This window comes from Acinonyx jubatus, chromosome E3, assembly GCF_027475565.1.
Source record: "Acinonyx jubatus isolate Ajub_Pintada_27869175 chromosome E3, VMU_Ajub_asm_v1.0, whole genome shotgun sequence".
NCBI lineage: Eukaryota > Metazoa > Chordata > Mammalia > Carnivora > Felidae > Acinonyx > Acinonyx jubatus.
Genome location: NC_069398.1, coordinates 5,045,904 through 5,059,526, shown reverse-complemented (window position 1 = coordinate 5,059,526; position 13,623 = coordinate 5,045,904). Strand labels below are relative to the sequence as shown.

General features: G+C 58.6%; 1 protein-coding gene across 15 annotated transcripts in view; it reads left to right on the top strand.

Moving 5' to 3' along the window:
- Positions 1 to 13,623, top strand: part of LOC106989291 (uncharacterized) — a 139,646-nt gene that overhangs the window by 95,130 nt on the left and 30,893 nt on the right. For all 15 annotated transcript variants that reach the window (XM_027043240.2, XM_027043239.2, XM_053212985.1 and 12 more), the window contains 8 exons: positions 217 to 366; positions 472 to 588; positions 2,711 to 2,918; positions 5,557 to 5,723; positions 6,949 to 7,061; positions 8,129 to 8,204; positions 11,176 to 11,313; positions 12,607 to 12,769. In XM_027043240.2, coding sequence (XP_026899041.2) covers positions 217 to 366; positions 472 to 588; positions 2,711 to 2,918; positions 5,557 to 5,723; positions 6,949 to 7,061; positions 8,129 to 8,204; positions 11,176 to 11,313; positions 12,607 to 12,769 — 1,132 coding nt within the window. The remainder of the gene's footprint in view (positions 1 to 216; positions 367 to 471; positions 589 to 2,710; positions 2,919 to 5,556; positions 5,724 to 6,948; positions 7,062 to 8,128; positions 8,205 to 11,175; positions 11,314 to 12,606; positions 12,770 to 13,623) is intronic.

Genomic DNA, 13,623 nt, shown 5'->3' with positions numbered 1-13,623 from the left:
TTTTTTTTTCCTTGCCACTTTATGTCAGGCATCCCAGATGTACAGACTGCTTTTGGCGTAAATCCCCCCAACTTTTTCTACAGTGCCCCGGCCACCAGGGAGGGGGACAGAAGAGTCTTGGTGTAACGTCAGAGTGGTTTGTTCCCCCCCCACCCCCCCGTGAGAGAGTCTGGCCACCTCCCAGGCGGCGAGTCTCTTTCTCTTGCTCTGCTGCAGAACCAGCGGGAGGTGGAGGTTTCGCTCACGCACGACCTGCCCCAGCCCGGCCCCTCGGGTCTCCCAGCCCACGCCCTGCTGCAGCTGGCCACCGAGAGGCAGGGGCCCCGCTACAGAGGCACCCTGAGGGTCGGAGTGGACGGCAGACAGGTGTGGGGCTCTGCTGGCGGGGCCTCCGAGAGCCGGCGGCGGGAAGGGGTGGGGGTGGGGACAGCCCGGTGCGGTGGCCCAGCTCACAGCCATCCATGCCAACAGGTGTCCGAGGAGCTGACGTTCACTCAGCAGCCGGAGCACATCTCCCTGGAGTACACCCTCCAGCACGATGTTCCCATGCTGCGGACGCTGCAGGTAGAGGACACACTGGGCCTGCGGGTAAGCCTCGGTGCTCGTGGAAACCCACAGCCGTGTGCCCTCCTTCATGCAGCAAATGTCCTTGGACGCGTGGTGGAGGGCAGGGGTGTGGAATAGACTCAGACTTCCCTCCGAGTCTCGGTCTTCTCATCTGGGAAGTGGGGACAGCCCCCTCTGCCCTAGCCCAGCCGCAGCCCCGGGACCATTACACGTTCTCGTTTTCCAAAGCCTCCCTGGGACCCAGCACTTGTCCTTGACTCCCTTGTCACCCGTGTCCACTCGCACTGCCTGGGGCGGGGGGGGGGGGGGGGTGGGGCGGGGGGGGGGTGGGGCTGGCCCGGTGTCTCACGTGAGTGCTGTCTCTGAATCTCTCTCCCTCCTCTGGATTCACATGCGTGTGTAGCTCCACTTGGTCCACTTGGCACCACCCACCCCTCCCGTTTGCCCCTCTCGGCCAGCGGCCCCTTGTCCCTCCGGCGGCCGTCAGACCCTTGGCGTCATCCTTCATCCCCTGCCACTCACACACCAGACGCACCTCTCGCGGGAACTGCCGGCGTATCCCCCCCAGTATACCCGGAGCCCGACCCCTTCTCCCCACCTCCAGCTTTGTCACCTGCTCCAGGCCCCCTCAGGTCACACCTGGGTTCTAGCCACCGAGCTGGGCTCCCTGCTCCCACCGTGGCCCCCGTGGTCTCCACCTAGAGCCCTTCTAAGACACTAGCCCGGCGCCAGAAAGCTTCGTGCCAGGATCTGGCCTGTCCCCTCTCTGGGCTCACCCGCTATGGCTGCCCTCGCGGACTTTCTTCAGGCCACGCTGTCCGCCCCCTGTACTCAAACTGGCAGGTCCTCCTTTCCTTCCGTGCCCCCTGCCCGCCTCTGGCTTCCCCGGGTCTTTGTGCACATGTCCTTTCTCCAGCCTTCCCTGTACAGACCTGCCCTGGTCGATGTCACCCCCACCCTGGCTGCGAAGACCTGCCCTGGTCGACGTCACCTCCCCGCGTAGACCACGCGGGTCGACGTCACCTCCCCGCGTAGACCACGTGGGTCCACGTCACCCCCCTTTCCCTCCCTGCGTAGACCTGCCCTGATCGATGTCAACCCCCCCCCCCCCGCCAGACCCACGCGGGTTGACATCACCCCCCCCCCCCACCCTCCCTGCATAGACCGCCCTGGTCGACATCACCTCCCCCACCCTCCTCACGTAGACCTGCCCTGGTCGACGTCACCCCCCCACCCTCACCCTCTGCCCAGAACGTGCTCTTGTTTTCCCTCTGGTGCACAGAACGTGTGTAGCCAGATGGGTGGGGTTTCCCTGCACAATTTGCTGGCTAGCTTTCCCTGCACATGGATGTGTCCACGCCCCCGAGCCCCACAGTTGGGTTTTCATGGAGGCTTCATCACATAGGCATGTTGGGTCATTAACTCAATCTCCAGCTCCTCCGCCCCTCCTCAAGGATGGAGGCCGGGGCTGAAGGTTCCAGCTTCTAACCAAGGCTCGGTCTTTCTGGTGGCTGGCCCTCTCCAGGAGCCCCCCAGAGGTCACCTTGTTAGAACACAAGGCGCTTCTCTTGCTCAAGAGATCACAAGGGATCGGGGCGCCCGGGTGGCTCAGCCAGTTAAGCCTCTGACTCTTGATTTCGGCTCAGGTCATGATCTCGTGGTTCGTGAGATCGAGTCCCACGTCAGGCTCCATGCTGACGGTGCAGAACCTGCTTGGGATTTTCTCTGTCTCTGTCAATCTCTCTCTCTGCCCCTTCCCTACTCATGCTCTCTCTCAAATAAATAAGCGTTTAAAAAGTAGACTTCAAATGGTAAGTATTACGTGTATTTTACCACAGTAAAAAGTTTACAAAGCAAACGTACCTTTGGAAGGTTTTAGGCAGGGCGGGAGCTCTGTGCCCATGTGGCCTACCTGAGCCATCGCAGTTCTAAGAGCCCCTCCTCTTAATAGACACTCTTCAGCCAGCAAGCCCCACCCGGCAAAACAGTCCCTGCAACCCTGCTCCTCCTTAGACCTGCTCCTGCAGGGGGGGGCCTCTGCTCCTCCCAGTCCGGCGCTGTGGGTTTCCCGGATCCAGGGGGAGCTGGGCCGGGCTGTCTTCCCGGCACAGGGTGAGGCGGCCTCTCCTCCGTGTCATTCCAGGCCGCTGTGGAGGTTCCTGGCCGCGGCTCCAGCTTCGAGCATTCCGGACACATCTTGGTGGGGCCCACCTCCCTGAGCTACTCCGTGAGCTGCTGTCGCCGTGCTGGGCACCTGGAACTTGCTGGCTGGAGCGAACACAACAGCGTGACCCTGCTGTGGGCCGGACTCCCGCGCAAGGCCCGCCTTAGCGCCAGGCTGCAGACGCTCGGTAAGGCGCCCAGGGCCCTGCCCCGAGGCCCAAGAGTCGGCTTCCCCTGGCCTGGAGCCTGCCCGCCAGTCTCGGGTGCGCTGAGACCCCCTCGGGCCCAGAGTGGTCCTGAGCTCCAGAACCAACCGGGACATCCTTGCCCGATTCCCTGCGAGCATGTGCTCCTTTCCCAGACCTGCCAAGGCAAAGCACCACAAACTGTGTGGCGTGAAACCACAGATGCTTGTTCACTGATGGTCCTGGAGGTCAGAGGTCAGAGCTCAGGTGTCAGCAGGGCCACCCTCCTGCCCAAGGCTCTCTGGGGACAGTCCTTCCTTGCCTCTCCACCCAGCCGTTCCCCGGCTTGTGGCCACATCCCTCCCATCTGTCTGTGCCTCTTTTCTTGGGGACACCAGATGCTGGATTCGGGCCCCCCCCTACTACTCCAGCACGACCTCATGTCAGCACGATGACCTCTGCAGAGACCTTGTTTCCAAATAAGGTCACGCTCATTGGCACTAGTGGTTGCGACTTCAACATAATTTTTAGGGGGAAACGGTTTAACTTCTAATGGAGGGGGAAGGGAAGGTAACGGTAATAAGAGCCAGTGTTGATCGAGTGCTTACTGCATACACACCAGGCAAGCTCTCCACACACAGGAGCTCGCCGAGTCTGCTCAGCCATCCAGTCACACCAGGGAAAGTTGTAGCCCACAGTGGGGCCTCTGAGCCCTCAGGATCTGCACACTCATCTCACTGACCACAAACTTCTGGCCCCTACTTACTTCACTCCTCGTTATTCTTCAGACACGTCAGGCTTGCTCCTGCCTCAGGACCTTTGCACAGGCTGTTCCTCTGCCTCGAAGGCTCTTCCCCTGCATATGTGCTTGACTCAGTCCCTCACCTCCTTCGGTTATTTTTCATAAGTCATCTCCTCCATGAGTCCTTTCCCACCCACCCTGTTTATTTGTACCCCCACCTCTCTCTAGCTCATTCCCTCCTTTTCCTGGCTTGGTAGCTCTAACATACCATATAACATACTTACTAAACACCTTCATTTCTCATTGCCTGTCTTCTGCCCACCCACGCTAGGATGTGCACTCCACAAGGACCCAGGGATGATTTTTACCTGTTCTGCAGAGTGGAGTGGAGTGAGTGTTCAATTAAACATCTGTTGAATGAAGTCATGAACATATGAGGTAGAGATTAGTCACTGCCCCCATTCTGCAGAGAAGGATGCAAATTCAGGTTGAGTCACGTGTCCCAGGCCACACAGCTGTTGAACAATGAGATCAGGACTTGAATCCGGGCAGTGTGACTCCAGAGCCACCCTCTGACCACTATGTAGATTGCAGAGAACGGGACCCTTGGTGGCTGCCCTGTCATTTGGGCCATCTTCTTTTCCATCCTTGGCTCTCAGCCTGCTATGGGCTGAGTGGGAACCTGGAACAGACAGAGAGGGACTGACCTCACAGACTGCTCTGAGGAAGGGTTTACTGGGGTCGTGGCGGGTAAATGACGGGACAGTCGTTCCAGGATGACCGGTTCCTGGCCCTTGAGAAACCTGGTGTGGCCTCCTGTGGCCGCGGAAACTTCTCACCTGTGCACTGCTGTCCATGTTTAACTGTCCCAACCCCTTAGGGGGTATTTTCTGCCTGGTATTAACATTCTTGGTGTCCCCGAGGGTCTGAAACATGCCCGGGCGTGGAGATGGGGGCCCCTTCAGGTGTGTGTCCCCTCCTCTTCGGGCCCCCTACACAGCAGGTGCATGTGGTTGAACACTGCATCAGGCAAGGACAGGAACGCTTCCTGAGGTCTGTGTGCCCCCCGGGTGTCTTCAGGTGTGTTACCTCCACGAATCTTGGCATCATCACTCAAGGTGGGCAGGCTGTGCCCACTTAATTGATGAGGAAACCGAGGCTTAGGGCCACCTTGTCCACATCTGCCAAAAGCGCCACCTGCGCTGATGGGCCCACGAGGCTGGCGATGGCCTGGGCCAGGGGTCACAGGCTGGGGCTGTGAGGTACACGCCCCAGGAAGCTGGCCTCTGATGTAGACTAGGCTTCATGCACTTACCCTGGGTGAGTATTTTCTAAGGGAGCAGGAGGAGTCTGAGTTCAAAAAGAAGAAGAAGAAAGCTTCTGGATTCTCCTTGTCCAGAGGGTTTTTTCCACCTGCTTGCTAAGATGAGGCGTGGTCCAACTGGGCACCACGAGAGGTTCCTGGATGGGTGGAAAGAGCGGGGCCCCTCCAGTCTGGGCCGGGCAGGCTGCAGGTCGGAATCATTTGATAGTGATTGGATGTTTGATAAACCTGGAGAGAAGTATTCATCTGTTCCCTTGACAAGCCCTGGACCCCTGGGGTGTGTCCAGGGGTGCTAAGTGCTGGGGATGGGCCCGGGGGAAAAGTAAAGGCCCTGCCCTCGAGGGGCTGACTCTCCCTAGGCGGGGAGCACGAAGGGTTGGGAGGGACAGTGCGAAGTGTCAGTTTGGCAGCCAGCCCAGGAGGAGGAGAAGCCAGGCCGAGATCCCCGGGGGCAGGTGGGGGCCGCCTTCCGACGTCCCGGTGGCTCAAAGCAAGAAGCCTTGCCTGGGGTTCATGCCCCCTGAGAAAGGAGGCAAACTGAGCCCTCAGCAGCCTGTGCCCTTCTCTGCCCTTAGAGACCCAGACCGAGGCCAGCGTGGCCCTCCACGGAGGGGATGGTGGGGTCAGCGTGGACGTGGCAGCGTTGGTGGCCTGGCCGATGGACGGCACTCTGGAGCTGATGGTGAATGCCAGCCACGCGGTACCCACTCTCCGGGGGCTGGGCCTGCCCTTCACCAGCCAGGTGAGACGTGGGTCCCCCCACCTCCACGCTGGGCCGGTCTCCCCCCATTTCTACCCACTCCATCCGGTTCCCAGCCTGCGCCAGGCCCGCTGTGTGCACGACCGACCGTGCTCCCTCTCTCTCTGTGTCTCTCTGGCACTTTCCAGTCGGTGTAGGCTGCTAGTGACACTGACCGCTGGAACCCGTGTCTGCTCAGCCGTCTTTGTGTTTGCAGCCCTGGGGCGTGTGGACGGGCCTCCTGCGGCCCGAGTTCCAGCTCCCCGCCCTGCGTGCTTTTTTGCCTGTTCCGGTCTTGTGTTCAAGTGAAAGCCCAGCTTTGGTCTGTGGAGCACCGGGGTGCTCAGCGCCGGGGTTTTCTGTGCCGTGACTCCTTTCCTCCTCCTAACACCCCGTGAGAGGCGGGCGGCAGAGTCCTTAGGAATCTCGGCTCTGGGAGTCAGATCCCAGCTCTGATGCCTGTGGGCTGTGTGGCCCGGGGCAGGTTCCTTAGCCTCTCTGTGCCCTCAGTCTCATGAAATGGGGGTGATACTTGTGCTGATAGCACGGGGTTGGGGAGCACGGGGAGAGTTCGCATCAGTTACACCTGGTGGAGCAGGTGTTTAGAAGCTTTGGCTGCCGCTGTGATGGTAAGTCGCCGTCATCACTGTCTCCGGGTCGCACGTGAGAGGGTATGCCACCTGCCCAAGGTCATGTGGCAGGCGGGCAGCCAAAGGGGCTCTGGCTGGCAGCTGGGCCCCTTGCCATGCTGCCCTCCCACATCTGGGAAGAAGAAGCTGCTGTGGCCCTGTGAATGGGGTCAGGCTCTGGCCACTGCCCCTTGGCACAGAGTCGCCTTTCCCGGCTGGGCCCTCTGGCTGCCCGGCGAGTCACTGGCACATTCCAGAAGCCTCCTGTTTTCGATTAGCAGCACGTCCCCGCCCCCACTCCACTCTGCCCTGAGGAGAGGCTGTTCCCAGAGGCCCTGTCACCCCTCATGCAGGGGGTCTTTGTCACTGGACCCCCCCCAACTGAGGGAACCTGGTTCCTGCTCCCCCTGACTTCATCTAAACCTCCTTTTCTTGGTCTCAGGCCCTGTGGTGGGGAGACGTGGTGGGGCTCATTCTCTGCTGGTGTCCGGGGATGCAGGCCTGGTGGGGTACACTCTGGGCTGCAGAGCGGGGCCTGGCCTGGGAGGGTCCTCGGGCCCCCCGTACCCCCCATACCTCACAGCCTGCTGCTTCCTCAGCTCGTGTTCCAGAAGCTCTGGGCAGAGGGACAGATGCACTCTTACCTGCAGCTGACCTGTGATTCTCAAGCCAGCCTGGTCCTTGACGTGCGTGGCCAGAACCAGGTGCTCAGGTGAGGGGCTCCCTGCCACTCTGCCCGCCCCCCTCCCCCACCGAGAAGAGAGGGATGGGTGAGGGGGAGAGATCAGCTGGGACCCTACCACGTGCTGACCTCTAACCCCCAGCGCCTCCTTGAACCCTCCCCACAGCCCCACTGCACAGATGTGGAAAGAAAGGCTCAGAGAAGCATAGCAACCTGCCCAAGGCCACACAGCTCGTAAAATAGCCTTGGCCTTTGGGGGGCAGGACACAGATGAGGAGTTCCTGGTCCCACAAACTAAATGCATCCTAGGCCTCAAATTCAAATTACTCATTGTTAGAGCTCTTCAGTCTGGGGACCTGCCGGGTGGCTGGCCCGGTGCCCGGTGGCCTCACACATGTATGAAGTCGGGGGGCCACCAGGCTCCAGCCCCCGTACCAGGTCGCCGAAGGGTGACTGTGCCCGCCCAGGGTCATGGGGCCACGTCTGGGGAAATTTCTGGTTGTTGTAGCTGGGGAGCTACTGGCTTCTAGCGGGCAGAGGCCAGAGATGCTGCTACATGCACACGTCAGCCCACAGCCGCCAGTGACACCACGGTGTGGCCGAGCCACCAGGAAGGGGCAGCAGCCTGGAGCTCACAGCACTGGGCCGCCACGAGCACCTTGGCCTGGAGGGGCCAGGGGAAAGCGTGCCATGTGCACTCGGCTGCCAGGAGCGAGCCCATGTTTGAAATGCTGCCGTCTAGACCCTGCTGAGGCTTCCACTGGCCAAACCCGAGAGGGCCTATTGATGGGCCCGCCAGAGACACTCAGCCCGGCACCGCTGTAGCTCTTTATGCTGAGGGGGAAACTGAGGCTCAGAGAGGGTAATTGGGGAACTTTCCCCGGCCAGCACCCGACGCAGGCTGGGCGGGGATGGAAACGCGTGTCACCTGACCCCGCACCACGCGGCCCTTGGGCCTGGGGCGTGCGAACGCCCCCCACCGGCCCCCGGCCAGGTTCCTGGATCTCCTGCCCTCTGCCGGGGAGGTTGGCCTGGTCCCTGACCAGCCGTGGGCACCCTCGTGCCCAGCCTCAGGCACACTCCGTCCTTCCTTCCAGCAAAGAGCTGCAGCTCTCCGGCCGGCACCACCTCCCTGGCCTTCTGGGCCGCTGCCCCCGCACAGCCTCAGCCAAGGTAACTGTGCCCAGCCACCCCTGAGCCCTGACTGCTTCCAGATGCCCTGCCGAGGTGGGAGGGGGCCCTGCCGGGGACCGTAACCTGTCCACGTGTGTCTGCAGGCCCACAGCAGGCCCCTGTGGGCTGCCCTCGGAAACCCCTGGCTCCAGCTTTCCCAGACATCCCCAGGCTCACATTCCTGGGCCGCGCCCGCAGCCCCCCGCTGAGCCCACGAGACCCTGGGGAGGGGGGGAGGCCCCCCTGCCGGGGGCCTGGCACCAGGACCACCTCACCGGCCTGGCAGGCTCCCAGCAGCTGGGTCGAGTGGCACAGGCCTTGGAGCTGAGGCAGCAGTGCCACCCGGGTGCCGTCTTGTTCCCACGGCCCAGGCTCTCTGTCTCTTCCTGCCCTTGTCCGTGAATCCCCTTTTCACCCGGGACCCCCAGGACAGCCCCTGGTCACGCATCTGGCCTGCGCGTGGCATTTGGGGGTCCTGGGGGTAGACAGCAGGCCCAGGCTGGCGTGCCCCCCTCCCTCCGTTACCGTTACCGTTACCTGTTTCCCTGTCTGCAACTCTTTCCCAAATCAGAAGCTTCTGGAGGGCATACCCGGCCCAGGGCCCAGCACACAGGAGGCGCTCCAGGAAAGATGTTGACTGATGGAATGAGTGACCGGTTGTTACATTTGCCGACTGGTCGCTTCGCCACCCGGTTTTGTTAAGTGCCCTCCCTGCCCGGGGCTCGGCCGCCTCTGTTTGCAGAGCCCCTACTGTGTGCCGGGCCCCGTCCTGGTGCGCTCACACCATGTCAGTGCTCCCCAAGCTTCGTTGCAGCTGTACGATCCATCAGGGAACCTCTTGTTCCCCCGACCCCAGTCTTTGTTTTGTATACTTTCCAATCTATAGAAAAGTTACTGCGGGACAGTGAACATTCCCCAGTTGTTACTATCCTGCCAAAACTTTCTGTTTATACTTACGTGTTATATATACTTGTATATTCACACACACGCATACATTTTCTTCTGTGCCATTAAGAGATGATACAGACATGTTTCTGGACACATCATACCTCTTTACTTCTAAATACTTCAGTGAGTGTTTCCTATTAAAAGTCTATTTTCTTGTATAACACAGTGTAAGTACACAACTCAGGAAATCTAACATGATGTAGTAATATTATGATTTAATATGTAGTCCGTAATAAAATTTCCTAGTTACTCCAATAATGTTCTTTCAAGCTGGGTTTTTTAAAAATTTGTTTGTTTTTAGTTTCTTTTAAATCTAGGACCTTCTGCAGGATCACCAGGGGTGCTTAGTTGTTCTTTTTGATTTCTTAATCTGGAACAGAGGTCTGCAAACCTTAGGAGCCAGATAGTAAATATTTTCGCCTTTACACCCAATATGGTCTCTGTTGCAATGCTCAGTGCTGTCGCTGTAACAAAAAAGCAGCCATGGACAATATGTAAATAAATGGGTGTGGCTGTGTTACAATAAAACTTTATTTACACAATCAAGTGGTGAGCCAAATTTGGCCCAAAGCAGACCCCTGATCTAGAAATTTTTCTCCTGCCCAGTACCTATTCCCCCCGCCAATATTTTTACTATTAACCTTTTCAGACACTGGAAAATGAAAGCAATTTTGTAGTGAACATCCACATACCCAGTGCCTAGATTTCCTTACTCCTGGTTCACTCCTCTTGCTTTATCAGATAGCTCCCCATCCAGCTGAGTTTTTGACACATTTCAAAGTAAGTTGCAGAGGTTGATATACTTCCCCCTAAGCAGGAAAAGCCCTGCGCTGACAGTTGTGAAGTTTCCAGGCAGTTATTTTGCAAAACTCCTCCGTCGGGATTTGTCAGATTCTTTGTTCAAGATGAGATCTGGGTTGAATGTTTTGACAGGGGTACTGCTAATCTGCAGAGCTCTTCAAAAATACCAGTTTGGGGGCACCTGGGTAGCTCAGTCATTTGAGCATCCAACTCTTCATTTCAGCTCAGGTCATGATCCTGGGGTCATGGCATCAGGCCCCACATCGGGCTCTGCACTGAATGTGGAGCCTGCTTAGGATTCTCTCTCTCTGTCTGCCCTCTACCCCTGCTGGCATGCAGGCTTTCTCTCTCTTGCTCTCTCTCTGTGTCTCTCTCAAAGAAAATACATTTTAAAATACCAGTCTTTCCACCCTGTTCCCAGAGGTTCTGTTTTTACAAGCGGTGGGTAGGAACCCAGAGTCTCTATCTGCGGCTAATGCCCTAAGTGATTCTGTGGTGTAGCCAATCTGGAAGATGGCGCATTATTTCATACACTTTTTGCAGCACATTAATAAAAAGTTTCATCATCCCGGTTATTATCTCCGGTTAGAAAGCAGAGACTCGAGTGGTTAAGGAACTAGCCAGGGGTCATCCACCCCATGTGACAGCCGTGGAGCCAGAATGGGCATCTGCTGTCCCTGCCTGTGCCCAGTTCCCTGCGCTAGACTGCCCCCTGCTGTCTACAACACTAATGCAACCACAATTCTTGCCTGATGGCCCCGGGATAGTAGCTGCCTTCAAGTGCGTGTTACAGCACGAAGGGCTTGGAGAGGTGGTTGTCATGGGCACACCTGGTAGCCTCGGCCGGGGCTCAGGACCCTCATCTCCTGAGACTTCGTCCAGCCCAGGAAGCTGCGGGTGTCTTGGGCCCAACCCTACAGCCTGGAGCCGGGATCCACCTTGAACGTTCCATCAGAAACCAATGGGGCGGGCGCCTGGGTGGCTCAGTGGTTAGGCGTCCAACTTTGGCTCAGGTCATGTTCTCACAGTTGGTGGGTTCAAGTCCTGCGTTAGGCTCTGTGCGGACAGCTCGGAGCCTGGAGCCTGCTTTGGCTTCTGGGCCTCCCTCTCTCTCTGCCCCTTTCCCACTCATGGTCTGTCTCTCAAAAATAAATATTAAAAAAAATTTTAAAAAAATAAAGGAAACTAATGAGGAAATCTCTCCCCTGCTTCTCTGACCCAGCTACAGTACTCCGAGCATGAGGCTGAGAGCGCGATTTTCGTGGCGGTAGAAGAGCATCATTTCCACGTGGGCACCAGGGTGGTGACCGCGAAGGCCAGTGTCACCAACATCATCAGGCTGGAACAGACCTTCCCCCAGGTGCATGGAGGGCAGCCGGGGCCGGCTGGGGGGGCTCTTGGGGCGGCCCTTCGAGAAAAGAGGAATTGTCACGGGCTGTGAAGTAGCCGAGACTCGCTGGAATGGATCGGCAGCTGGTCTCTGTGTCTGTCCCTTCCTCCCTGTCTCCTTCCCTTGCACGTTATTTATTGGGCCCCTACTAGGGTCCAGGACAGGCAGGTCCTAGAAGCAGAGGACATCGCCTGGAATAGGATTGGTGGATCCTTCCTCTCATCCAGTGTCCATCCGGTGGGGCGATTGACCCCCCCAAAATTGCATAAATAAGTAAGAAAATACTCCAGATGGTGATCCATACTATAGAGAAAAGAAAAATGGGGTGATAGCGGGGAGCTCTTTAGGGGGCCAGGAAACCCTCACAAAGGAGCTGACATTTGAGCTAGCCCCAGATGACAAGCAAGTGTTGGCCGTCTGAAAATCTGGTGGAAAGGCCTTCCAGGCAGAGGGAAAAGCACATACAAAGGTCCTGGGGGCAGGAATGAGTTGGGATGTTTGAGGAGTGGCCACCGGGCTGGAGCAGAGTGGGGGAGTATGGATGCGGTAGGCGGTCGTAGGGGTCCGATCGTGTTGGCTCCTGGCAAGCCTCAGGGAGGAGTTTGGATTTAGTTCTCTGTGAAATTGGAAGCCTTTGAGGATGTGGTCCAAGCGATGATTTCAGATCCTTCTGGCTGCTGCGTGGGGAGGGACCTACAGGGGGCAGCAGAGACAGCAGGGAGGAAGCGGCTGTCCTCCGCAGGGCAGGGAGTAAGGAGGGTCTTGCATCAGGGTGGGGCAGTTAACTTCCTCCCCTGATGCTCAGCACTGGGTCTGTGACATGATGCCTGCTCACTGAGTGTTTGAGGAACCCTTGCTGCAAACCACAGCAGCTCCCACGTGGCAGTGCCCGCAGGTCAGCCCCGGGCTGGCAGAGGTTGGCCTTGGGACTCTCATCCCATCTCATAGACGGGGAAACTGAAGCTCAGAGAAGTTAGGGGACTGACCCTGGGCCACACAGCTTGGAAGGGGAGCTGAGAGGTGGTGTCCTTTTTACGGGGCCATGCGGCGTCTTGTGTCGTGCTCCACCCCTCCACCGCGTTGTCTGCCCATCCTCCGGGAGCCTTTGGCTTTCTCGCTTCCTGACGTCTCTGGCAGCCCCGTGAACTGTTCATGCCCCATGAATGTTCCCTGTCTTTCTTCTTCCGAAAGTGCTTCTTTTCTACCCCAAGCAGCAACGCGGACCAGGTTGTCCAGTGACCCGGTGCTGTCTTTCTCTTCCAGTTCAGCACCCTTCCTGCGGAGCTGGTCCTGCAGACCTCGTACGAGAGAGCCCATGGGACACGCACCCTGCACCAGACACTTCTGTGGGATGACCAGGTGGTGACCCTCCACGGGAGCCTCTCTGGGTCCTTCCCCAGACCCCCAGGGAACCTCAGCCTCCAGGGTGAGTGTCTGAGAGGCCGCCGACAGGGGTGGCCGGTTCACTCGCTCCACGAACCATCCTCGAATGCTTGCTTAACCCAGATGCTGTTCCAGGCACTGGGGGATCCATCCGGAAATAAGATGGCCCAGGTCCCTGCCCGCAGGGAGAGAGGCGGTGTGCAGGGATGCGAATGTGAGGAAAAGCCTATCAGAGTGTGTCTGAGAGCGAGAAGGGTTTGATTTGGGGGTGTGGGGTTCCTGTGGGTGGGGCAGCCTAGGAAGGCCCGTGTGACAAGGTAATGTCCAAGCTGAGCCCTGAATGATGAGAAGGAGCTGGCTGTGGTGAAGATCTGAGGAGGGGCATCGAGAGGAAAAGGAAAAGCATGTGCAAAGGCCCTGAGGTGGAAATAAGACTGGAGTGCTAGAGCAACAGCAGCGAGGCCAGAGTGGCCCGAGTGCACTGAAGGGGGAGCAAGGGGTGCAGACAGGCGGGCGGCCCCAGGGACCCCAGCCACGCAGGGTCCCAGCCCCGAGCCCGGAGTTACGGTTCCCCTGAGTGTGATAAGACAGGACATGCGGAAGGTGGGGCAGCCCCGAGCATTCCCAGGGGGTTCAGAGCTGAGGCTGAGAGTTGGCAGGGGAGGTGAGTGCTGTCCCACAGAAGCCCCAGTGACGGCACCTGCGTCCCCCGAGGTCCTCCAGCAAACAGCCCCCTGGAAGGGACTGTGAGGTCACACAGGCTGTCAGTTTACACAGAGCAGAGCCCGACCTGCAGGCCTGCCAAGTGGGCGACACAATGCAGACCCCGGTCCCGGGGCCACCGCCTGCTGGGTGGTCTGATGGAATCTCCCCAGGGTCACAGTTGCCACACGTGTG